The sequence below is a fragment of the Myxine glutinosa genome, chromosome 9 (assembly GCF_964187855.1).
Source record: "Myxine glutinosa chromosome 9, kmMyxGlut1.1, whole genome shotgun sequence".
Lineage (NCBI taxonomy): Eukaryota > Metazoa > Chordata > Myxini > Myxiniformes > Myxinidae > Myxine > Myxine glutinosa.
In genome coordinates, this window is record NC_136269.1 from 29,438,629 (window position 1) to 29,464,592 (window position 25,964).

Consider the following 25,964-nt stretch of genomic DNA (forward strand, 5'->3'; position numbering starts at 1 on the left):
TAATGGTCTGGGGCTGTTTTTCATGGTTCGGGCTCGGCCCCTTAGTTCCAGTGAAGGGAAATCTTAACGCTACAGCATACAATGACCTTCTAGACAATTGTGTGCTTCCAACTTTGTGGCAACAGTTTGGGGAAGGCCCTTTCCTGTTTCAGCATGACAATGCCCCCGTGCACAAAGCGAGGTCCATACGAAAATGGTTTGTCAAGATCGGTGTGAAAGAACTTGACTGGCCTGCACAGAGCCCTGACCTCAACCCCATCGAACACCTATGGGATGAATTGGAATGCCGACTGCGAGCCAGGCCTAATCGCCCAACATCAGTGCCCAACCTCACAAAAGCTCTTGTGGCTGAATGGAAGCAAATCCCCGCAGCAGTTTCAACATCTTGTGGAAAGCCTTCCTAGAAGAGTTGAGGCTGTTATAACAGCAAAGGGGGCACCAACTCCATATTAATGCCCTTGATTTTGGAATGAGATGTTCGATGTTTGGGTGTCCACATACTTTTGGTCATATTGTGTATGTCATCCTGGTGTGATACAGGTAAAGTGATTCATCATTGTGTGTGAAGTCCCTCAGATGGAATTTAAACTGAGTGTCCCATCTGCCGACATTAGTTGGTGGACGTTAAAGATTGCACCAGTGTAACCCTGGATAAGAAACTGCTTTGGCAACGCCAACGCTGTTAAACAGTGTATGGCACATCAGAATCTACAATATACTGCACTGTAAAATACTTGGCTTTTGCGTGGATCTAACTTTCATGCTTTTTGCTGGCAAATAATTTCAGCAAACGTTAAGTGCAGTGAATAGATAGGCCATGTTGTATCCGTGTAAACGTAGGCAGTAATCACGTTTGATGCGCAAAAAGTTACAAACCACAAAACCCATTCAAAAGAAAATCCATGAAAGATAATTCCTGCGATCAACTTAAGTAGTATGTTATCCGTACAAATGTTATCACATTATCAGTACAAAAATGTTACAGTATTGTTACGGCCATGGGTTTCAGATCTACTACGAGGGGGTTATCCTCCGTTCCCTCTTGAACTTACCAGACCCAAGGCTGCCACGCACGAATACCTTCGTAACTCGGCAGGTTGCAAAGCAACTTCAAACGTCAATTGGTCCGTCGTGCGATATCATGGTCCTACCGTCTTGACACCATTTACCTGAATCACGTGACTTTTCCAATCGGGGAACGTACCCTCCGGCGGTGTACCAATCTTATCTTAGATTTGATCTGCGAATGAGGGTGGCTCAAGCTCACCACAAGGTAACTGCCGGGCTAATGAGCCGGTTACGTGGGGAATAGCCTCCCACCTACACTAGTTGTCAACAGCGCTGGATCAATGAAAGAAAGAACATGCACGGACAGATGGAAAGGAAAACATCAACAAAGGATTTAATTACAGGTATTTACAAGCACAGGGATCATGCAGAATGTGGGGAGGGACTTGAGGGCTTTAATGGTTGGGGGAGAAAGAGTGCACGCAAGGGGGACAAAGGGGAAAGGTGAATCAATATTTACAAGCAGTCGCTGACATAAAGCGTATAGCGAAACTTAGAAACGGCAAAGAAAAACGGACGAGAAGCAGAACCTTAACCTATGCCTTATGATTACAACTATGATTAAACAAAACAGGGCGCCATATCAGACATTTACGGAGGGAGGGGAGGTGGGGGAACGAATGTTGGGAGTGAAAGTCGTGTGGAGATTCACGGCCTCCCGCTTTACAGACGGAACCAGTCGTGGTTCCGTAACCCAACGCTAAGGGGGCGGGGGGGAGTAAATGGGAGAAATACTGGTGGGGTTTAAGGGTGTAGCAGTGTAGTGTGTGTATTTTGGCCCCTAATTTGGTCAGTGCTCCTCCATCCCAATGCAACCAACACACAGGCAAAGGGCAGGCAAAGGGCAGGCAACGGGCAGGTACCAACACAAGCACGGGTGGGCAACGGGCAGGCACCAACATGAGCACGGGTGGGCAACGGGCAGGCACCAACACAAGCACAGGCAGGCAGTCGGCAATCAGGCAGGCAGGTGAGAGAGAAGAGAACGAATAGTCATTGACATGAGCACGGGTAGGAACCAGGCAGACAGGCGAGTCCAGAGCCAGAGAGAGCAAGCCAAGCACCCGAGGGCTTTTAGTAAGGCCCAGACGAGGGTTCGAGAAAGTTCCTGGGATGCCAATTGGTAGGCCGTTGCTTCGCCCTGCCACCACCAGCCGTCTCGAAGGTTCGCGAAAGTTATCTGGGCCCTGAATGGTGGGACATCACTTCGCCCTGCCCCCACCAGCCTTCTCGAAGGTTCGCGAAAGTTATCTGGGCCCTGATTGGTGGGACATCACTTCGCCCTGCCCCCACCAGCCTTCCGTAGCCGGATGCCATCATTCGGTCCTTCTGGCCGGTGTACCGAAAGGTTCCCTCTTCAATCACCTCACCACTGGGACGACCGCAGTCCACACCACAAGCACGCCGCGAATCCCGCCACCTCCCAATGGCTTGCAGGGATGAACAGAGTGTCCAGACAAGTCGCTAATTGCCAATTAGCACCGGCAACAAACGCCGTTGCTTTTGAGTGAGCCAAACAGGTGTAGAATGGGAAAATGCCTGCTACCTCAACGGGAAAATAAAACCAAGTGTAAATAAAAATGTGTATGAATTTAAGGTTGAACTCTGGTATTTATGGGTCGTGCAAGGAAATATTTCGGGAATAAAGAAAAGGCGCAAAGTTTTTGGCACGATGTTTATATCAGCGCATGTAAAATGCATCGATGAAGCTCGCATGGACTGTACTTATCTCATAACGAGTCTCATCATCTCCCGAATACCGCTTGTACGGACTTTTACCATTATGCTCGTTGTCCCCAATGGGACATAAGGCTGCACATAGGGACTCTACAAGTCGGACTATGGCACGACATGTAAATTAGAGCACACATATAAGGGGAAGTATAAGGATGACATACTAACCCGTATAAGGGGAAGGAACTACCATAATCTTCTGCTATGAAATAACTATTCTAAGGGACCTGTATGGTGGTTGCCATTGCTTCTCAGCAATTCCCCAAGACCGCAATACGATGCTATCCGTACAAATATTTATATATTATACAGTATTCATTTTCTTTTAAATCCATCTTCAAATTATCTGCAGTAACAAAGTTCTGTATTTACACATATTAAATTGGATAACTCATGTCAAATTTATTTAATATACAAGAAATTAAAATACGACATTCAAGGTTCATTCCAAATCAAACCATCACATCAAAAGTATAGGGTGAACTGAAAAGTTGTGAGTTTTTCATGGATACACTACCAGCTTTTGAAAAGTGAAATGATCACCACCACATACAACGTCGTGCTCTGATACTCATGTCATGTTACTCATACCATTAGGTAGGGAATTAACTCTGGGGTGAAGGTTTTGGGCCCTACTTGGGGGGTTGGAGGCAGGGGGCGTAACTTCTTTAAGGCAGACCTAATTGTGGCCATTAAAGACTCATCAACAAGTATACAGTTCACCCTTGAACGTTTGATGGAGAGTTATTATGTTCATGCCGACCTGTTGCGACAAACGGCGGACTGACTTTCGTGGGCTTGCATCGATTGCTTGTACCACGCTTTTCACATTTTCCAGTGCTTGGGAAGTTTGTGGCTTCGCTGTTGGCATTTTGTGCTTCACACTGGCTGTTTCCCGGAAGTTTGACACACATCTGTTAATCACTTTCCTCGATGGAGCTTTGCAAACTTCAAAATGTCTCTTGAATTCTCTTTGTGCCAAAATTACAGAGTGTCCCTTCGCAAAGTACTGCTCAACAACAAATGCAAGCTGCTCATGTGTCCACATTGCCATCCTCAATTTTCAATCTCGGGGTGAAATTCCAGGGATTCTCTCACAACCTGAAGAGAGAGAGAAAAAAATTTTTGTTAGCTCCTTGCATTACAAGTGCCATTTTCAAAAGTGTCCAGTTGTTTTGCTACACAGTGCACTTTTTCTTTTTAAACCATATCCTCTTGGATTATTTTTTAGCTCTTTCAATGAAACGTGGTCTCTAGTAAGTATAAGCAATAAATCAAGCCATGAAAAATTTTACTGATCAATAAAATAAATCAAACCTGGATAGGTCACCTGATATCCAAGATATGGGTTATTCAATTTTTGCCCTAAACGTATATCACAAGCTTGGTTGGAGAGGGGAGGGGAGGAATATAGTCTGAAGTAAGGGTTTATGTTTATCATGGTTCTTGGAATTGTTTAGCAACTTTCCTATATTAATCTGTGTTTACAGTGAAGTTATGTGATATATTGCCTGCTTTCGGGACGGGCTTGGTCTAAAATAGTGCTGGATAGGGTAAGGATGTCTCGTCTGGTGTTCCCCCTGGTCTGAAATCAGACCGTTGCTGTACCGGGCTTCCGTATGAAAAGGCGGCCCAACTGGAACCACTCACAGTTCCCGTTTGAGTAGGCTAAATCCATTCAGCCGAAGTGAGGGAGTGGGAGTCCGTTTGAATTGTTTGTTTTTTTATACAAGGTTTAAGGCTCGTAATGGAGCTGCCATTCACAAACACACGGAAATACCGATGAGCCAAACACTTAACACAGCCACTGAGCTTGGGGGGAAGTGCCGTCACTTCCCAGGATACTCTGGGTACCAGCGACGTCACAACAATGGCACCGCTTTTCTCATAGCACTGAGCGAGGCATTTCCTCAGGAAGAAATTCCTCCTCCCCACAGATGCCAATTCCGATGGGGATTGTCCGTGCTCTATCCTTTTAAATGCTGAACGTCAACGTCAAGCAAGACAGCAGCACGTACCATTTTTAAAGTCTTTGGTATGACTCGGCCGGGGTTTGAACCGTCGACCTCCCAGACTCAGAGCAGACGCTCTAACGATTACACCACCGAGTCTGATTAATTGGCCATAAAGAGTAGATATACAAATGTAATGTTCAAATGTTGGTAATCTGATTTTGATTCCATGTCTTTTGCACCTAAGAAGGTGGAAAGGTTTCTGGCAACCCTAGACTCTGCAACTGGACCGGAAGGCATCAGCTCACACGTCCTAAAAACCTGATCTGCTGCTCCTGCACTTCCTCTCTCTGCCCTTTTCAACCTGTCATGTCCCCCCATGTACTTTCTCAACAACCCTCTCAAAAAGGTTGTCACTCAAACTCTTGTATATCTTTCTATCAGCTATGATCTCCCTTGGGCCAGCCACATTTCAAAGTAGGTCTCCAAAGACAGACACTGACTGGGCATCCTTGGTGGTGCAAAGTTTTTCCTTGGCACACCTGAGCCCCTATCCAACTACAAGGCTTTCATCTGCAACTTGACAGAGTACTACTCTCCCATCAGGCCTAGCTCCCCTGCTGGCTCACATCTTCAACGTGATGCAATGTAAACAAAGGCTTTCAAGATCATTGGAATCTACCACGATGAAGCCGAGTCTATGAGCCTATCACTTCGCCATTGCCGACAGGTCGGTGGGCGGTCTGTCTCTCTCTCCTACCTCATACCTGGTCTTGCACTACCTGCCCTCTCCGTGCTCTGCTCCTCCCCCCCCCCCCCCCCCCCACAATGTATCTATCTACAGGACACACAAAGTCCACCAGCAACCCCCTCATAGTGCCAAAATCTAGAAACACTGCTCACCTCCACTCATTTATTCCTCTTTTTCCTGCCTTTGGAACCACCTTCCAAACTCTCTTCAATCTCATTCTTCCCTCAGGGTCTTCAAGACATCTGTATATCACCAGCTCGTCACCCCTACCCCCCCCCCCCCCCAACACCCCCATCCAAAACCATGATATTTTCTCCACCCGTCAAACCATCACAAACCCTCTCAAAACTTTGCTTACGTATCCATCTTGTTCGTCCTTTGCTTTCTCCCCAACCGCTCGTCATTACCCGTGTGCCCTGGTTGGCCGTCTCCGTCGTCTTTCTTCCTCCGCCCTGCTGTTGGTGTTTTTCTTTCTCCTGGTGTTCCCTTTGCTATGTAGTGTCCTGAGCTGTTCTGTGTCCTAGCTCTTCCACGAGCCTAGATCTTGTATACAAAAACCCTGTTCAGCCTACAAAAACCCTGGTGGAGGTATGTGCTCTGCCGAGTGCCATTCTAGTCTGTTATGTGATTGTTGTGCGAGATATCATTGGACAATCGGCAATCGCACACGTCTTTTGCTTTCACACAGCCATTAAGCCAGGCCACGCTACTTTTCTCCGCTAGGTCTGTTGTAATTCCTGAGATGCAGTGTTAAGATATGGCTCCTAAACGAAAGGCACCATTTTCTGGATCGTCTCCAACAGCAAAGCGCAATACAATCCTGAACTACCTCACCAGGTAAGCCAAACTTTCGTTGTTCTAGCAGGCATTGCCCTATGGACTACGCCATAAAAACCAGTGTGTGAAGATAGCAGCAAACAACATCTTGCACGCACACACACACACTTCGAGACCTGGAAGGGTTCCATTCCACCTCCTGAAACCCGCATACGGAGATGACAACCAAAGGGAGATTAAGCAGAGGATGATGAAGCTAAGGTTGTGACACGACTCGAATGTGGAGCCAGCAGAATGAACCAGAGCCCCAGAAGAAGACAGGTAGGGTAGTGCAAGAAAACATGGAGCTGTCCAAGTGCTGCAGATATAATGGGAGTGCAGAAAGGTGCAGCAAAGAGGCGAAAAGTCCAGAATATGGAGAAATAATGTGTGCACAAACAGTCAGCGTTGGGGGGTTGGAGGAAGGAGGGGTGGGAGGTTTGCATAAACCCCTAACCCCAAGCGGTTCTTTCACCCAGACAGAATCAAATTCGACAACAGGGGATCATGGCGAGGGGGGGCGCTGGGGGGTTGGAGAGGGGGCTGGGTTGAAGGGACTGGGGGAGGGTGGGAGAATGTAGGATGTAATAATTGTAGAGCCCCGTGCAGACACGTAGTCAGAAAGTTACTGTTCTTTTGTGGTTGAAGTCCAACTGCATTGGGTATCGACAACAAAAACCAACCCAAAACTGCAACGTACTTATGCGAGCTATTCATTTTCAACACGGGCCCACCATGGTCACTGGTGTAGGCGCTTAACATAACACCCTTTTCTGAAGGTGCCATGGGACTACAGATGAAAGTGAGCGAACAAGATGGTCTACTTAACGTTCCTACCTACTCGATTTAATCCCTACCACGATCAGTTTAAACTGAAAATATTTTATTGTCACAGCTCATAATGACATGGGTCACAAGCGCAAGCAAAGCGATTCCAAAATGGACGACGGATTTTAAAAGCAGGAAAACGAAATGGATTTTAAAAGCAGGAAAAACGAAATGGATTTTGCAAAACGGTGAGAAAGAGCTCTTATTGTCCGCGATGCACGCCGAGACGTAAGAATCATAACATACGGTCTCCTCACCGTGGATGAACCGCTCAAGCGAATCCTGTCAGGACAAATCGTGTCAGCGATTCTCGCCGATTGCGGTCTCCACAGAGAGGTGGAGCCACTTCCACGAAGGAGCAAAAAGCGAGGAAGAAGAATAAAAACTACGAAGCACAGAATTACAATCGCAACCACGAAGAGACCAAAACGCATTGTGCGATTTGACTGCTGAAGATAAGAATTTTTAAAAATTACATTTGTATAAATTCATCGTTGTTTTGGATGTAAATTCAAAGAATAATGTTTCGAGAAGCATTTTAATAAAGGCAAGTTCATACTTGAAATCAGATATTAAAAATTAATAAAAACGGCGGTGAAATGAGAAAAGGAGGATAACCAGTCCAACTATTATTAAGCGAAGATACACCTCAACTCCTTCATGCACGTTTAATTCTTGCCATAAGAAATTAATGTGCTGGGAAATATTAAACAAGACATTACAGAAATGGGATGACGTTGGACCAGATGTGGCTCATAAATAAACGGTCTACGTCGATAAGAGATTAGATCATGTGAGGAACTGGAAGTAGTTACTCAATATGTGACGTTGCGTTGCACCCACTATCCAATCGGCTTCCGTCTGAATTCTGAAACGACCTCATTGGATTGGCCACTCCTCTATCCTCTTTTAGTTCCTCGTGGGAGTGTCGCGCGATTGCCATTGTTGACGAATGTCACGTGATGAGTTGAGTGTGAAATGATCTTTCCTGCTCACGCGACAGACAAAGGACTCGGCATAAAATTACAGGATGGGGGGTTAAAATTAAAACATTACTGGAAACTAACCACTCGAAAAGATGAGGCGACCATAACGGCATAACACCACCAGCCGAGCTCCGAATCCTCCCAGTGATGAGAAAGCTCCGCCCCTTGAGAAGCCCATTGCCTTTTCTGCCCAGGGGGCGGGGCTTCGCAGCTTACTGTTATGACATGCACGCGGTGGTTTGCATTTGCTTGACCAAGTATAATCGACATGTGAGTCGATAATCAGGAGATTACAACCCAGAGTATAAAAGTATTGAAAAAAAAAAAATTCATTCCTTTCGATTTTTCTTTATTTAATGAATCATTCGTTTGTTCATTTGTATATGGAACAAGTGTTCGGCGTTCGTCGTTCATTTACGAGCAGCTTTCTTCAGTCAGGTTGAGGCGGCGGCGAGTCGGACGGACGCGGGTTGTGAGTGCGCGCGTCATGCGAGCCGAAGCGGAAAACGGAGGATCACGGGATTCCGAGCTGAGATTTCGGAACCGGCGATGGGAAGCAGCGGAGGGACCAGGAGACCGGCGGGAAGAAATGAAGGAACCCGACGCGAGAGGTTGCTGTGTGAAGGAGGACAGGGCTTGTGGCTGCCGGTAAGAGATACGAAAGGGTAAAGCGGACGAACGAACGGGTGTATTGCCATTGGAAATGCACGAATGAATCGAGAGATGTATTTGCTGAGGGTGTACAGGTGTACAGGTGTATGAGTGACTATCCAGAGGGGCTGAAGAGAAAGGTGTATACATGACAATGTGACACTGACAGCAGGAGACGGGGTTTTGCAATCACGTGTCTGTCTCTGTGTCTGTCTCTGTGTCTGTCTCTGTGTCTGTCTCTGTGTCTGTGTCTGTCTCTGTGTCTGTCTCTGTGTCTGTCTCTGTGTCTGTCTCTGTGTCTGTCTCTGTGTCTGTCTCTGTGTCTGTCTCTGTGTCTGTCTCTGTGTCTGTGTTGTAACTTTTTGCCTTTTGAGTTTTGTCATCAAATTTTCACAAAACTTTTATTAAGATAATATGGATAAGGCAAATTAATAATTGTCAAAAGGTCAAAGGTCAGCATCACATAAAATCGTCAATTTTCATCTGATTGAAATTTAAGGAATTTGCATATAGGGTTACTGAATTGGTTCACCAATCAAAATGTACAGGGGAATTATTTTTTTTAAAGTTCAAAGGTCAAGGTTGCATGAAATCATCAATTTCCATTTGGTATTTGTACCTCCACCACCAAAGGTGGATGGAGGTTCCGTTTTCACCCCTGTCTGTCCGTTTGTCTGTCCATTTGTGAACAAAACATCTCAAAGTTGTGGACGGATTTGGACGAAATTTGGCAGAGAGGTACTGTATGTGACAAGGACGAAATGATAAGATTTTGGTGAAGATTCGGATTCGGATCCGGCTAGAAGAATTTTTTAAGTGATTCTTCACCATTGAGTGATATGACCAACCAGGCGGAGGTATGCTCTCTACTGAGTGCCGTTCTTGTTCTCAAAGTTTTGTTCCGAGGACTCTTGAGGATCATCACCGAGCCTTGGACAGATTCCAACTGTAATTTATTTGTCGTAATATTCACAGGGATGGTTTTTAAAATCTCTAAGGTTTTTTTTATCATTCCCGTTGCTCCATTTATCACTGGTACAATTGTGGCGCTCTTCGGGTTCCAGGATATTTTCACTACATCTTGGAAGGTTTGGTATTTGGTCATTTTCTTGATTTCTGCATTGTTTAGGCCAAAATCACTGGGGACTGACACATCGATTAGCAATGCCTTTTCTTTTTTGTACCTCAGTACTATATCCGGTTGCAATGCTTTGTTTTTTATGTTCATGCTTGATGGGATCGTTAGTCACACATGAGGAATTACGTCCTTGTTTTCGGTGATTGCTTTTGGCTCATGTTTCCATGGGTTTTCTGGAACTGGGATATTAGGACTTGTGGATTAATCAACATACTTTGTTGTGCCTTTGGGTGTACAGCTGTTCTGACATGGGTTTTTTTCTTCCTGATAGGTGGCTCGTACTTTCTGTTTCTACCTTGCAGTACCTACACTTGTCCGATTGGCTCAGTTCCGCCATTTTCTTAAAGCCATTCGTGTGGTGTTCTTGGTCTTGGGCATTTGTAATGATTTGTTCTCCATTCCTGTTGAGCTGACATCTTCTCAGCCATTCCAAAGAGCTTTCTTTGTCTACTCCCAACCTGTCCAGCTATTTTATTGTTTTCCCAGTTGTCAGTGTATATCTGTTGATATTTCGTTTCATATTTTTCTGTCTTTTTTTGCAATTGTTGGGGCTGGACTCGTGCTTTCAGTTTCCTGTGTGACATCTTCCATTCGCACCTGTCTTTGGAATTTTTTTGGGAGGTGGGTTCGTGATGCCTTCTCTGGTTTGTTGTGTTCGTGTTTGCTTACAAATTGGATGCGGTAGTCTGTTGCACTTTTTACCTATTAATCTTTAATCCTACAGTTGTCTTTCTGTGCACTTGGTTGAGCTCCATCAGGCCGCTGCCTCCTCCTCGTCGAAGCACGTACATTCTTGGGATGCATTGATTTTTGTAAATAATTTTGTGGACGATGAGTTTCCTTGTTTTGATATTCAGTTTATTGATTTTTGATTGTGGCAGGTTAATTATTCCGCAGTTGTACTGAAATACTGGTGTTGCAAATTTGTTTATGGCTTTGATTTTCTTCCTTGGACATAGGTATGTTTTTAGGATCAGCCTCGTTCTACGCAGGTATTATTTGGTAATTGTTTTGCGCATTTGTTTGTGACATATTTGGTGGCACTCTACTACTCTGAGGTATTTGTATATTGCTTTGTTGTCTAGCTCCTGTATTGTTGTATTTGTGTCAATTTTTGGGCTGCCTTGTATGAATGTGCACTTGGCACACTTTCTAGGCAGAATTCCATTTGGATGTCGTCGGAATACCGCTTCACTAATTTGAGTTGTTCTGCCTCAATTTTTTGTCGTTTGGTGCAAAGAGTTTTAAATCATCCATGTAAAGTAGATCTGTAAACTTTTTTTGTCTCTTTGAACATTCTCTTATTTGATGTCGGGGTGTATCCATGTCCTTGCTCATTAATGACGTTGCTCAGTGAGTCCAGGACCAGGCAAAACAGGAGAGTGAAAGGCAGTCTCCCGAGAAGATCCCTTGACGTATCTTCACTCCTGGTATTTCGATCTTTCCTCCCGAGTGCTGTAATATCAATGTGGTATTCTAAAGTTCCATTGCTTTCTCTATCGGTTTGATTATTTGGGGGTTGATCTTGTGCAATTGCATACATTGCATAATCCATGAATGTGTGACGCAATCAAAAGTTTTTGTAGTCTATCCATGATATGGATAATTTTGTTCTTGTATTGCAATTTTCGAGCATGGCCTTGTTTCGTAGGAGGTGGTCTATTGTTCCATAGCATCCTCTTTTACATCCCTTCTGTTCTGCCTGTAGGCCTCCTTCTTGTGTTAGGTGATGGTATATCATTTCTGTGATGATTCCCAAAAGGAGTTTGGACGTTTTTGGCAGACAAATTATTTGTCTATACTTGTGAGGTAGTTGGGTCTCTTCATACTTTGGGATGAGGAAGGTGTTACCTACCACTCGTCCAAGGTCTCCTCCCCAAGTGGATAAGTTTGTTGAATGCTCAAGCGTAGTGATTGTGGAGAGCATCTAGTTGCTTTAACCAGAAGTTTAGAATTCCATCTGGGCCTGGGCTTTTAAAGTTTGGCATTTTTGTTTTGTTTTCACACCTTCCAGCTTCACTCCGTCTCCAAGAGAGACATTGCTTCTTTTTTTTTTTTCTTCATTAAATGTCACTGGAGGCATTTCCTTTACATGTTATTTTTTTTATCTTCCAAGTTTTGGCTCCAATCCACCGCTTTGTTGTGTTATTTTGGGTCCTCAGATTCCTTTCCAGAAATTTTCAAATTTCTCTTTCTCAGGGGGATTTGACATGTTTTGTTTCTGTTCCCCTTGTTAGTGGTAGAATCTTTGGGTTATTTTGAAACGTGTTTCTGTTTTCCTCCCTTTGTTGACTTTGTCATATATATTTTCAATCTTCTTGTGATCATCTCTATTTTGAGTTTGTTTTCAGCAGCCATTTCAACCTCTCGGTCTTTATTTTCAATTTTGTATTTGTTTTTTATTTTTTGGATTCTCATCATTAGCTTTGGACTTCAATTTCCCCTTATAAATTGCCGTATTTGTCCCATTTTGTCTTTTCTCAGTTGCTCCATTAGTGCCTCTAGCTTCCGTTTCCATGGTGGTGCCTGGTCTCTGTCTGTATGGGCTGATTTGCTCTTCTTGCGGTGTTGTTTTCTTGTTTGAGCAGTGCTTCTGCAAAGCTCACGATATTGAGTTCCTTTAATCAGAATGATTTTGGTACCAATTGCTCGAGTGCTCTATTTGTTTTCCCAATCAGCATTTTTGTCCGTCAGTTGTTTTCTATCTTGTTAAATTGTGGTCCTTCCCCGAATGGTGTCACTCTCGTCTCCACTATTTTATTTGGCAGCTCTTCTTCCAGTCTTCACTGGTCCTCATCATCCTCATCCTCCTTCTCTCCTTCACCTCTCTCCTCAACCGCCATTCTCGTTTTCATCCCCTACAACTGTGTAGGGGTTTTCACTTGGTCCATGACTGGAAGTCGGGTCTGTTCCCCCTCCCATTATGGTAGTTGTGTCTCCTTCCCCTCTGTCTCACCTCACCTTCGCCGCTGAGTACCAAGTGACTCTGGCTGCTGTGTTCCCAGTGGCGTTCAGCATTCCAAGCCCTTGCTTTGTCGCGTAGCCCCTCCACACGATCCATTGCTGCCACCCATTATGGCCACTTTTCCACCATCCCTCTGTCCACCCCTTGGAGAGCGCTCGGCTCCCATCCTCCTCATATATTTTTCTGCTTGTGTTCTGGCTTTCACGTTTATCTTTTATTTTTATTTTATTTTTGGAATTGATGTGCCTCTTTCAAATTTGTTGGATGGCTCCGTCTCTGCTCTGGTGGTCAATATGGTCTATTTCAGTTGGTCCATGAATCTCACTCCCCTACCGGCCATCCCCCACTGCTCATGTCTTGAATAGACTTTAGATTAGTAAGTGACCTCCTTCTCCTCTGTACTCCAACATTCGTTTTTTAGTTTACTCTTGTTGAGCTTCATTTTTGAGACATGTAGCACCTCTTGGTTTGGTGCAATTTCCTGTCTCCTTGTGAGTGGGCTTTCTTCTTACTAGAGGAGGTACAGGCCTCATTCTTTGCAATGAGCATTCTGCCTGCTCGGTGCCACCACATAAACTGAGTAAAAGGGGTCTGTATCCCATAATTGGTTCATCAGTTATCAAACAGAGTGACCACTATATTCGTCATGGGTGTCTGTCTGTGTGTCTGTCTGTCCGCAGCATAACTACCCGATGATATCATCCGATCTTGATGAAACTTGGGTGGGAGCTTGATATCATGATCTAGTTGTGTCCTGCCTAGAGTAGGCGTATTGCGCCCATTGTGGGCGGAGCCACGCCCAAAAAAGATGTCTTTTTCGGGGGTAATCTATTTCAAGCTACATCTTCTCCGATGGGTTTGGTGGAATCTGACAGGGGTTTCGGTATTTGGTTAGGCCAATGTCATGTGTCTAGCCCCACGGAGCTCGATTTTTCATTTTCGCCCCAAGGTCAAGGTCACAAGGTCACGAAATTTAGAAAAGCAGATTTTTGATGGTTTTATTACATTGTTCGCTTCCTGATAGGGTGAAATGTCGTACATGTTTTTATATTATCACATACATCATGAAATACAAGTTTCCCAACAAATTTTTAGAATCTTCAATCACACAAAAGTTGTCGGAATGAAGGTCACAAAGGTCATCAAATTTTCAAAGTTGTCGGAATCGAACAGAATTTTCGGTATTGTGTTGCTAACTAACCTCATAACTGATTATGCATTATTTTCTATCATTTCAAGGTCAGTAACCTTCGTTTTGACATTTCAAGGTCACAAAGGTCAAATTTTCAAAGTTGTCGGAATCAAACCGAATTTTTGGTATTGTGTAGCTAACTAGTCTCATAACAGATAATACATTCCTATTTATATATTTTCAATGTCGGTTTTGACCTTTGTCATTGAATACCGCTCGCTCGTGAACCATCGTCGTCTCCTGACTTGTTCGTTTTATTACTCCCGCCTGGGAGTAATGCATTCGTGTGTGTGCGTGTGTGTGTGTGTGTGTGTGTGTGTGTGTGTGTGTGTGTGCGTGTGTGTGCTTGTATGTTTGTATGTTCGTGTGTTTGTGAACAAGATATCTGGAAAAGTTCTGAACGGATTTGGATGAAAGTTGGTGGGATGATTGCCCTTGGGATAAGGAAGAATTGATTAGTTTTTGGTGAAGCTCAGGATATTATTCCGGATCCAGGAATTTTTTGAAGGATTTTTTACCATTGGAAGATAGGGCTCAGCAGCGGCCACCCACGGCGGGGAGTATGCGCTCTACTGAGTGGCGTTCTAGTTTTCCTTTATTTCCAACACACACATTTCGCTTGTTGAAGACTTTTCCCTTCCACTGCCCTTCACCCACCCTCCCTCAGTTCATTGGTGTGTGTGTGTGTGTGTGTGTGTGTGTGTGTGTGTGTGTGTGTGTGTGTGTGTGTGTGTGTGTGTGTGTGTGTGTGTGTGTGTGTGTGTGTGTGTGTGTGTGACGTTTTACTGTTGCTTACCTCATTGAACGATAGCACCTAACTCAGTAGAGCAATGGTTATGGTGGAGGTGGCGGGGAGTGGGAATGATTGAGGTGGGGGATGATGTTCCTCTGTACTTGTTATCCTCGCCAGAGGAGAGGGTGTTGCATTTGAGTCCGTTTGTTTGTTTGTTTTTCTGTCTGTTTGTCTGCACAGAATAAATATGATTTTCTCTGCATCCATTGGTCCGATTGACAGGAAATTTTCACCATAGGTGCAACACCACGTGTACAATTTTTTAATGATAATTATGACGTCATAGGTCATGTGGTTCGGCCGCCATCTTGGAAAAACCGAAAAACTTTGCACCTCTATATCTCCGGAAGTGCTGAATAGAAAGAATTGAGACATGGCTCATTGTAAAGAACTCTCCATGGGGAATAAAATATGTTAATGATGATGTCATAGGTGCCTCCATTATGACGTCATAATTCGACAAGTACAAAATTTCATCCGATCAAGATGAAATTTCTTGAGCAAAATCCAGGAATAAATTAGTGGAGGAAAAAAAAAATGATGACTTCATCGGTCACGCGGTTCGGCCGCCATATTTGTTTTAGCACAAAAGCCTTAAAAACCACTGAAAATACATCCTGGCAAGGGTTTGCAATCTCTGATTGCTCTTTTTCTTGTTGATTATGCTTCAGATACCACACCTTGAAAATCGAGTGAAGAGAGCTGTGGCGATCTTCCACTGAGATTTTAGCCATTTTGTTTTGAACTAATAGTGAATCCCGATAATTGTGTGTTCTTCAGTATGATGCTTTTAGCTTTATGGATGTGTAGAGGAAATACACATGATGAGGAGCACCCGACAATGAATCATCAGTTAAATGTGATGGATTGGCTACTGCAACACTTCATAATAGCTGCTCATGTGTAGTTTACTTTGAGTTGTTGCAATCACAATTTTTTGAAGATTCGGATCAATGTGAATGAAAAATTGCGAAATGACAAACAAGCTCGGTTTCTTCTCGCACAAACTAAGCTGTATTATTAACACACAACATTGTTATATGAGTAGAAAACATTGGTGGAGTCTTTGAGTAAATTGATGCTCATAATATCCATATACCATAACGACTAAATGTGTCTAAGACTTTTGCACAGCAGTTATATTGTTACGGTTTTTAGAACCTTCACTTTGTAAATTTATTATTAAAATTTCCTATGTACATTTCCCCTTTAATTGGCTGTTAATTGAAATGAGTGCACCGTAGCTAGTCCATGTACAAGCACGTAGGCCACCATATACCCTTCTAAATAGTTATTTCCTTATTATGTGTATTAGTTTAACCCTGGTTAGTTTAGTAGAACCCTGGTGTTGGGCTAGCGGCTAGGGTGCCAGCTTAGGATCCGAGGATCCTGGGTTCGAATCCCGGTCGATCGCTGAATTAACACCAGGGGGGTTGACTCAGCCTGTCATCCTTCCGAGGTCGGCTAATTGAGTACCAGTTCACTGGTAATTCCCTGCTTGTCGTAAAAGGCGACAAAAAGGGTTGGCGGCAGGAAGGGCATCCGGCCGTAAAACATTGCTTCAAAAAGGGGACCAAAAAACAACAACAACCACGGTCCCCGAAAAAGGCCACCCCCTGCTTTGCGGGGAAAAATGGCCTCTAAAGGTGGTTTATTTTATTTTATGTGTATTAGTTTAAGGCTGTGTTTCCCACTAATTGACACTGCATTGCACCGAAATCGAAATAAGATAGATCCCCTTACAATTGCCCCAAAACCTCCATTTCCAACTGCGTCATTGCCACTCGCATTGTCAGCGCCTTTGCCTCCATTACGCACGTGGTCAAGCCTCGGAGAAGAAGGGGGAGGAGCTACATTACGGGCGTGGCCCGCACCTCGTCATCAGGAGGTGGAGCCAGGAAGCCCTTGCGCCCAACCAGGACTCGGTGGGCACGGCTTGGTAAGGTGTGGTCATGGCTTGGTAGGGCGTGGCTATATAACCTGCGGCGCGATGCCCCCACCGGAGACGATTGAAGAAGGAGATGACCGAGGAAGCCCCCACCAGCGGATGACCGAGGAAGCCCCCACGAACCAATGAGTAAGGAGTCAACCGCAGCGGAATCCACCGCAGCTTTTGACCACGGCAGCTTTGAGCGTTGACGGCAGTTGCGGCCGCGAAGCAATGCCGCCGTGCGGATACGATTGAGGAGGGTCGGCGGCTGCTCACCTCGAGCCGCGCGATCACACCAACCACCCGCATCCTTCCCGCATTGTGATCCCACCTCCTCGTCCGTCCAGCCATCCACCTCCTGCCATTCATTCCTGCTTCATTCCCCGTGTAAGTCTGATTGTCGTCTGTCCTTTATGTTGTCCTGGGGTTTAAGTAAGCTTGTATAGGTAAGTTAATATTTGCACTGTGTCTACTCCTTCTGTCTTTATTTTCGTATCTTTCCATCTTCCTTGGTTTCTTTGATTGTGGACATAATAGTTAGTAATAAATCCTGTTCTTTCTACCTTGCCTTCTTTCCTTCACATCCGTTCGTCCTTGTCTTTTCCACATTGAATACCTGTGGCACGATTTGGCCAAGGACTAAGAATCGGGTCTAGTTCTGCTAACGGTTCGAGCCGCGGGCTGCCATCCACTCGGCAAAATAACATCTTGTCCACGGTCTCGATCGAGGTTGCTCACCTGCCTCCCTGGAGGGAGCTGGGCAGCTTCAGGACTCACGTCGGTCAGTCGCAGACAAGGGGATTAATTCCTCCTTGGTAAGGGGAAAAAGGGCCGACGGTGAGATCCGCAACAATATATATGTATATATATATATATATATATATATATATATATATATATATATATATATATATATATATATATATATATATATATATATATATATATATATATTTACAGTCGCGTGAAAAAGTAAGTACACCCCATGTAAAGTTTTGACTTTTTCAACATATTTCAACATACAGCTATTTGATCTTCATTTCAACAATATTGATAGATAAAGGTGATATAACATAACAAATATCATGAAACATTTACATTTTGTAGTCCATTGTATAATAAAAATAAACATAAATGCAAATTTTGCATGTGGTAGAAGTAAGTACACCCCTACATTTATCACTACTTCAAATACCTAAAATTAGAATCAGGTGCACCAGCTCAAGTGCAAATGATTAGAACATCGTTAGAGAGGATATTGGAGGAACCTGTCTTATTTAAACCTCAGACATTTAGTTTGGTTTGCTCTTTGTTGTTGAAGTGTGCGGCGTCACCATGCCTAGATCAAAAGAGCTCTCTGAGGCCTTCAGAAAGAAGGTTGTAGATGCCTACGACTCTGGGAAGGGATTTAAACAGATCTACAAACAATTTGAAATCAATCATTCGACTGTCCGGAAGATCATCGACAAGTGGAGAAGATTCCAAACAACTGCCAACTTGTTCAGGCCAGGCCGCCCCAGCAAGTTCAGCCCGAGAGCAGACCGCAAGATGCTGAAAGAAGTCTCTAAGAACCACAGAATGTCATTACGGGACCTACAGGTAGCTCTTGCCACTGTTGATGTCAAAGTGCACGAGTCTACCATTAGAAAGAGGCTGCACAAATTTGATCTACATGGGAGGTGTGCCAGGAGAAAACCTTTGCTGTCTAGAAAGAACATCAGGGCAAGACTAAAGTTTGCCAATGAACACCTCGGCAAAAACCAGCACTTCTGGAGCAATGTGCTCTGGACAGATGAGTCAAAGGTAGAGCTGTTTGGCCACAGTACCAGAAGACATGTTTGGCGAAAACCAAAGACAGCATTTGACCCCAAGAACCTGATACCAACTGTAAAGCATGGTGGTGGAAATATTATGGTTTGGGGCAGCTTTGTTGCATCAGGGCCTGGGCAGCTCACCATCATCGAATCCACTATGAATTCTTCATTGTACCAGAGGGTGCTTGAGGATAATGTGAGGCCATCTGTCGGAAAGTTGAAGCTCAACCGAAGGTGGACCTTGCAACATGACAATGACCCTAAACATACCAGTAAATCCACCAAGGAATGGCTGAAAAGAAAGAAATGGAGGGTTCTGGAATGGCCAAGTCAAAGCCTGGATCTAAATCCCATCGAGATGTTGTGGGGGGATTTGAAACGAGCTATGCATGCAAGAAACCCCTCAAACATCGCACAGCTGAAAGAATTCTGCATGGAGCAGTGGGCAAAAATTTCTCCCAGTCGATGTCAGAGACTGGTAGACAGTTATAAGAAACGCCTACTTTAGGTTGTTTCTGCCAAAGGGGGAAATACCACCTATTAGAGCCAAGGATGTACTTACTTTTTCCACATGCAAAATTTGCATTTATGTTTATTAACTCAACTGGACTATTGTCCAGTTGAGTTCATCACATGCTGAACCCTCCGGCGTCCGTCGTCTGTCGTCTGTCGTCCATTAACTTTTCGACGTTAACACTCCAGCGTCCACAAATATCAACCGATTCTGATCAAACTTGACATGCAGCATCCTTACCCCAAGGACCAGGTTGGTATTACATTTCAGCCAGATCCGTTGAAAAATGGCGGACTTAGGCGACAATTTTTTTTTTGGTCATGAAAACGACGTTAACACTCTAGCGTCCACAAATATTAACAGAATTTTATCAAACTTAGAATGTTTAACCCTTACCACACAAGGTAGGTTGGTATTGTATTCCAACCCGATCCGTCACAAAATGGCCGCCATAGGCCGCCATATTGTTTTCAGCTCAAACGATGTTAAGACTTTAACATCCACAAATATTTATGGATTTTGATCAAACTTGGTGTGTGAGACTTGGTGTGTGAGATCAAACTTGGTTGCCACTCAAGGATACAAGGACCTTAAAATTATTACACAAGGTTGTTGGCTTTTCATTTAAGTCAAATCTCGTACAGACAACTGACCTACTTTAAAGTTGTCCAGTCAGTTCAGTTGAGTTCTGCTTCCCTGGAAGCTCAAGTTTAAATTATAGAATGGACTACAAAATGTAAATGTTTCATGATATTTGTTATATTATCTCACCTTTATCTATCAATATTGTTGAAATGAAGATCAAATAGCTATGTTGAAATATGTTGAAAAAGTCAAAACTTTACATGGGGTGTACTTACTTTTTCACGTGACTATATATATATATATATATATATATATATATATATATGATCAAGGCACCTCCTAGCTTTAATGGTGAGCACCAGCCACGAATTATGTCTCACGGTAAATACCGCATAACCCGCAAGGAACCAACAGCCTGTCTGCCACACAGACCATCGTTCCCACCAGTGCAAACCAAAACCAGGGGGTGCGGTGCGATCGGCGGGGATAATAATCAACGAACATAACAGCATGACGAGCGCTGTCCCGATCTCCTGTGGACCGAAGTCCTAGACCAAAGCGTCACCTCCGACCCAAAGGGTCTTCTGGAGGCTTCAGCCCGGCCACTCTGTCAACAGACAGAGATTTATTCATTGGTCCCCATTGGCTAAATATCAAGCAGAGCCGCCAATCCAAATTTCGGGCTTATTAACCCTCGTCAGGACGGCATACTGCAAAAAATCTAACCAATGAGGACCAAAATCGTCTATTAAGATGATCAAGACCCTTTGGGTCGGAGGTGACGCTTTGGTCTAGGACTTCGGTCCACAGGAGATCGGGACAGCGCTCGTCACGCTGTTATGTTCGTTGATTATATATATATATATATATATATATATATATATATATATATATATATATATATATATATATATATATATATGTATATATATATATATATATGTATATTGTAACGGTTTTGAGAAGTGTGTAACGAATTTGAGAAGTGTAACGGTTTTTGAGAAGTGTAACAATTTTGGAGGAAGTGTAACGAATGTAAAAAGTATGGTTTTGTTATGTGTAACACCCTGTTAATGTAAATAATGGTCGCAGCCGTCCTCCTAGTTAATTCCATGAAACTTACACGCAGGCCACGATATATCTTTTTAAATAGTTTATTTCCTTATTCTATGTAGGTTAAATATGTGTTTCCCACTAGATTGACTTTGCATTGTATCAAACAAAATAAGCGTAGGCCCTTCCAATTTCCCCAAATCATCTCCGCTCTCCAAAGTTCCTTTCAAAAGGGTGCGAGTTGTGTTCAATCCCGCAAGCCGCCATTGCCCATGTGCTAATCTCGGAGAAGAAAGGCGTGTCTCCACCTCGTCATAGAGGGGAGGAGTGAGCCAGAGGGTCGCATGTCCAATCAGCACCGCGGTGAGCGACCCGGTAGGTGTGCCCTTGCAGCCGGCGGCTTGATTCCGCCCCGAGTTATAAAAGCGACTGTAAGGGACTGCTTTACCAGATGACTTGGAAGATGACCTGGGAGATGAGCGAAGAGGCGACACCAAGAGGAGCTTTTACCGGCAGACGGAAGGGAGTCCAAGCCAAAGAGGAGAGGTACTCGGAAAGGAAACCAGCTTTGGAGAGACGCGCTGAAAGGAGGGAGACGGCTCCACCAGAAGAAGAGGAGCAGGTATGCCGAGCCAGCGCGTGACGTCTACAGCAGCGGATACGCGACGGAGGGTTTTCCCGCCAAAAACCGCGAGGAATTGAGAGCTGCTGCCTCCGACCCTCCTCCCTCTCCAGCAATCCACCTCAAGCCCTACCTGCCTGCAATATCCCCCGATTAAGTGTGAACGTCGTCTGTCCTACTCGTTGTCTTGGGGTTAAGTAAAATGAATAGTGTAAGTTAACGATTCGCTGTGTGACTGCTTCTTCCATCCATTGCTTGTGTGTGTATAATAAATCTGTTCTTCCTCCGTACTCTGTCTTCTTCTCTTTTCATTCTCTTTCGGTCGCTTTAGAGGTTTCCCGATTGAATATCTGCGGTGCGATCTGGTCAACGTCGGGTGGAATCGGGTTCTAATCGGGGAGTAACTGTTCGGACGCGGTAATACCAACCGCTCGGTAAAATAACATCAAAACCGCGTCTGTAACAATATATATATATATATATATATATATATATATATATATATATATATATATATATATATATATATGTATGTGTGTGTGGACTATGTAGTAAAAAAAAAAAACTTTTTTTTAACCCACATTCAAGCAATGCCTGCACATTTCCGAATTCGACATTCGCAGTATTCTCCAGAAACATTTCTCCCGCAATTGTCGGGATCCGACTGTGTTTTGTATATATATATATATATATATATATATACCTATAACACACAACTGTCTGTCTGTCTCTCTGTCTTTGTTTGTACTTGTTCTATGCATGGCCATATCATTTAAGTTACAAAAGACAAACTTGGGGTACAAATACAACTTTGTGTGGGGTGTAACATAGTCTATGTGACCGTGGCCTCCTGAGGGTGTCTGGGGTAGGGGGTGAGTTCTCTATGTAAATATGTACCAAGGAGCTGCAGATGGAGGAAATGTTGAGTTGGATTTTGGAGACGGCATGAAGCTGAAAGGTGTGAAAACATTTTGCTACCTCGGAGACATGCTGAATGGAGAAGGTGGATCAGACTCGGCAACGGTTGCTAGAGTGAGATGTGCATGGAAGAAGTTTCGGGAACTGAGTGGCGTGCTGACGAGGAGGGGAGTGTCGTTGAAGCTGAAGGGAAAGGTGGATGCTGCATGTGTGAGAAGTGTTATGATTTATGGGAGCGAGACATGGGTAATGAACGAAGAGCAGCAACGGAGGCTGGAAAGGGTGGAAATGCGAATGGTTCGATGGATGTGCGGAGTATCGTTGAGAGAGGAAGACAAATGAGGAATTGCGAAAGATGATGGGGATAGAGCCTGTGATTGATGTTGTGAAGAGGAACAGGTTGAGATGGTTTGGTCATGTGTTGAGGAAGGATGAAAGTGACTGGTTGAGAAGAGTGATGGAAATGAATGTAGAAGGAAGTAGAGGACGGGGAAGACAAAGACTTGGCTAAAGATGGTGGAAGAAGAAATGCGGGCAAGGGGGTTAACAAGAGGAGATGCAGAAAATAGGGCAAAATGGAGAAGATTGTTATGGGGACCGCAAGGCTAACCCCCGCTCTTGCAGGGAAAATGGCCTTAAAATGCCGTTGTTGTTTGTTGTTGTCGAGCTACCTGGTGGTGGTGGTGGCAGAGGGTATTACAATTTCCTATTTTACCTGGGCAACACTGACGTTAAAGCACTCTTCGCACGGGTAAATATTGTCCCCCTTCCTCACACTTCTCCCTCTCCCTTCCCCTTCTCCTCCTTCCCCGTCCCGCCACCCCCCCTACCCTACCGCTCCACTTCCCCCACCCCTCCACTCCCCCCCTCACTCTCCTCCCGTCCCGCTCCCCCTACCCCTCCCTCTGCTCCACTCCCCTACCTCCCCTCGGGCAATGCCGGGTACATCAGCTATGTATATATATGTTGCGGTTTTGTGTTTTTACCAATAAAGGTTAATTTCCCCCTCGTAGTTTAGTCACACTACAACACGTAGCCTCGCGATAGTTCAGTTATTTCATAGTAAATGTAAGCATAGTCGTTTTCATATGTGTAGTTTTGCGTTGGGTAGAATAATGAGAGTTAGGTTTCCTTCCAATGCTTTATGCCGCCTCGATGCTTTGGTTTTTGGTGCAAATTACCACGAGGCTGGCCTGACAAGTCGAGGCAAGTCGAAGGAAGGCAGGGAAGGAGTGACGGTAAGCACGAGCCGCCAATCAGGGCTCAAGGGGAGTGGCTTACGGCTGTGGCAAAGGCGTAGTTTGGAACATTCGATGCGGACTAAGGGCGTGGCAATATAACCCTTTGCGGAAAGCCCCCACTCCAGTTATGGGAGAGGCGCTTAGGAGTTGAACAAGTTATGGGAGAGGCGCTTGAGAGTTAAAAAGTTATGGGAGAGGCGCTTGAGAGTTGAACAAGTTCTGAGGAGAGGTGCGCTGAAAGAAGTGAAACGAGTTTCGAGGGGAGAGGCGCTTGAACAAGTTGAATGCTCAGTTGAGCTTGAGGCAGATCCTCCCTATTGAGTTACGTGAGTGAAAGCGCGCCATTGATTAATAGTGCTGTGAGGAACCGCCGAGCCGGGCGATAGACTCGCATGTTCGCCAGCCTGCCTTTGTTCGAGATACGTGCCGCAAGGATACGTGCCGCAAGGAGATACGTGCCGCAAGGATCCCTCCCGCCTGCCTGCCTGCCTTCATCGAGGGACGTGCTGTGACCGGCAGAGGGCCACGCCGGGCGAGCTGTTCCTGAACAACGGAGCCGGCATGTTCAGCGCATGAACATTTCCTTTCCTCATTTCCCCCTGTGAGTGTGAACGGGCCCGTGCCTGGGGAATAAGCTAAGACTGTATAAGACTGCCCTGTGTCTCTGCTTTCTACCGAATCATTGTAAATAATAATTAAATCGTGTTATTCCTTTGATTCTACCGCTTTTGTGTTTTCCATCATTGACTTAGCGTGGTACGAATAATTAATCGCTCTAATCGGGTTCCAATACAAGATAACTGCACGGACCACGTGGTACATCATCTGCTCGGACGTACTCAAATTACGCGTGGTTCGTGCGAGACTTGATCCCCGCTTCCGCGGCGGCGTCGGTATTTAGGTATGTGCGAGAATTGTCCCGAAACCCTGTCCTGCGTCTGCCCGGGAGTGGCGACTCAAAGTCTCACGGTTGCGACGACCCAAAAAGAACAAGGGGCTTAATCTCCCCTTGGTAAGGGCAGGAGGGTTGCGCGAAAACCGTAACATTTGGTGTCAGGAGTGGGATTGGACCTGGAGTGCGCTTCACGCACTCGAAATTACGAGCGACCGAAATTTAGTTTAAGAATCCAAATTTTATTCGTACCATGGCTGGCCAAGGCGGTCGAATGCCGGTGGGGGTAGAAGAAGAGGAGGGATTGAGGACCCAGGACCGAGAGAGACAGTTGGTAATGGAGGAAGCCGAAGAGGGGCCAGTAGCTGGCGAAGAAAATGGCGGCACCTCACACGTGGCGGCGGAAGCCGGGCCAGCTGTGCAAGCCGGGATTAGCCTCGAAGTACTTTTAGCTCAAATACCGGCATCCATGAGACTGGAGGCGGATCGATTGGAAAAACGAATGGATGCCCAGAGTGACAAATCCACCCGGGAATTGAAAGAAATGGGGGACAAATCCACCCGGGAATTGAAAGAAATGGGGGACAATTCCACCTGGGAATTGGAAAAATTTAGGGTGGCGTCGAAGAAGGACATGAAGAAGGCAGGGGAGGACATTAGGCGCGGGTTGAGCGAGGAGGTCGCAATGGGGCGTGACGAGGTGAAGCGATGTGAGGAACGCGTGGGGAGCGAGCTTGGGCAGAGCACAGCCAAATTGACGGGGGCTATGGAAATCGCGACGCGGGGTGTAGAAGAGCCGACGGTCGCCGAATTGGACAAAGAAATTTCATGCGCGCCGGCGGTCGTCGAGGAAAAAGAAATAATTGGGGCCGAAGAGACGGTAGAATCGGGGAGCAAATCGCGGGAGAAAGAAATGGAATGCGCACAAAGTCTGTATTCACACAGTGATGCCATGCTTGCTAACCCCAATAAAGGTTCACAGGTGCTGGCGGAAAGGCCGGGGAAGGAGGACCCCGAGGCGAGTGGGAAATATGGAGCGAACGGGTTTTTGGCGCGCTTGGGACAGACGAAACCCGGGCGGTCACGGAAGGTCCATTGTGCGATGTACGAGGGCGACTGGCATGAAGTATGAGAGAGAGTGTGCACCGGAGCGCGAATGTGTGAGAAAAGTGTGTGCCTTAGTGTGCGATGATTGGGTGTGTAACAGGAGAGTGCACACCTGAGGGTGTTAGAGTGTGTAACGGGAGAGTGTGTGCAGTAGTGCACACCCTAGCATGTTACAGAGTGTGTTATGGAAGAGTGTGCGCCAGGGTGTGCGATAACGGAGTTTGTGGAAGGTACAAGTGCGCCTGAGTGGTGTGCACCCGAGTGTGTCAGAGAAGGGTGTGCACAGGAGAGTGCAGTAACGGAGTGTATGGGAGGCGCGGGGGCGCCTGGGTGTGCGAGTGCGGAGTGCGTCGTGAGTAGTGAGGACGCGGCTCAGGCATCAACCCCGACCAGGGTAGCGTTTAGCGGGACGGA

The 25,964-nt window shown here is 45.3% G+C and overlaps 2 protein-coding genes across 13 annotated transcripts in view; one reads left to right on the plus strand and one right to left on the minus strand.

Moving 5' to 3' along the window:
• Nucleotides 1-8,310, minus strand: part of LOC137435516 (KRAB-A domain-containing protein 2) — a 29,285-nt gene extending 20,975 nt beyond the window's left edge. For 2 of the 10 annotated variants that reach the window (XM_078784243.1, XM_078784242.1), the window contains exons 1-2: nt 7,407-7,535; nt 3,566-3,903 (exon numbers count right to left, since the gene is read on the minus strand). In XM_078784243.1, the coding sequence (XP_078640369.1) occupies nt 3,566-3,856 (291 nt within the window). In that variant the 5' untranslated portion in view covers nt 3,857-3,903; nt 7,407-7,535. Of the gene's footprint in view, nt 1-3,565; nt 3,904-7,395; nt 7,589-8,216 lie in introns of those variants that run through there. The other 8 variants (XM_078784244.1, XM_068129381.2, XM_078784245.1 and 5 more) reach the window with 7 other exon arrangements.
• Nucleotides 8,296-25,964, plus strand: part of ABHD12 (abhydrolase domain containing 12, lysophospholipase) — a 66,292-nt gene continuing 48,623 nt past the window's right edge. The window contains exons 1-2 of one of the 3 annotated variants that reach the window (XM_078784246.1): nt 8,296-8,405; nt 8,570-8,783. In XM_078784246.1, coding sequence (XP_078640372.1) covers nt 8,623-8,783 — 161 coding nt within the window. In that variant the 5' untranslated portion in view covers nt 8,296-8,405; nt 8,570-8,622. Of the gene's footprint in view, nt 8,446-8,503; nt 8,784-25,964 lie in introns of those variants that run through there. The other 2 variants (XM_078784248.1, XM_068129384.2) reach the window with 2 other exon arrangements.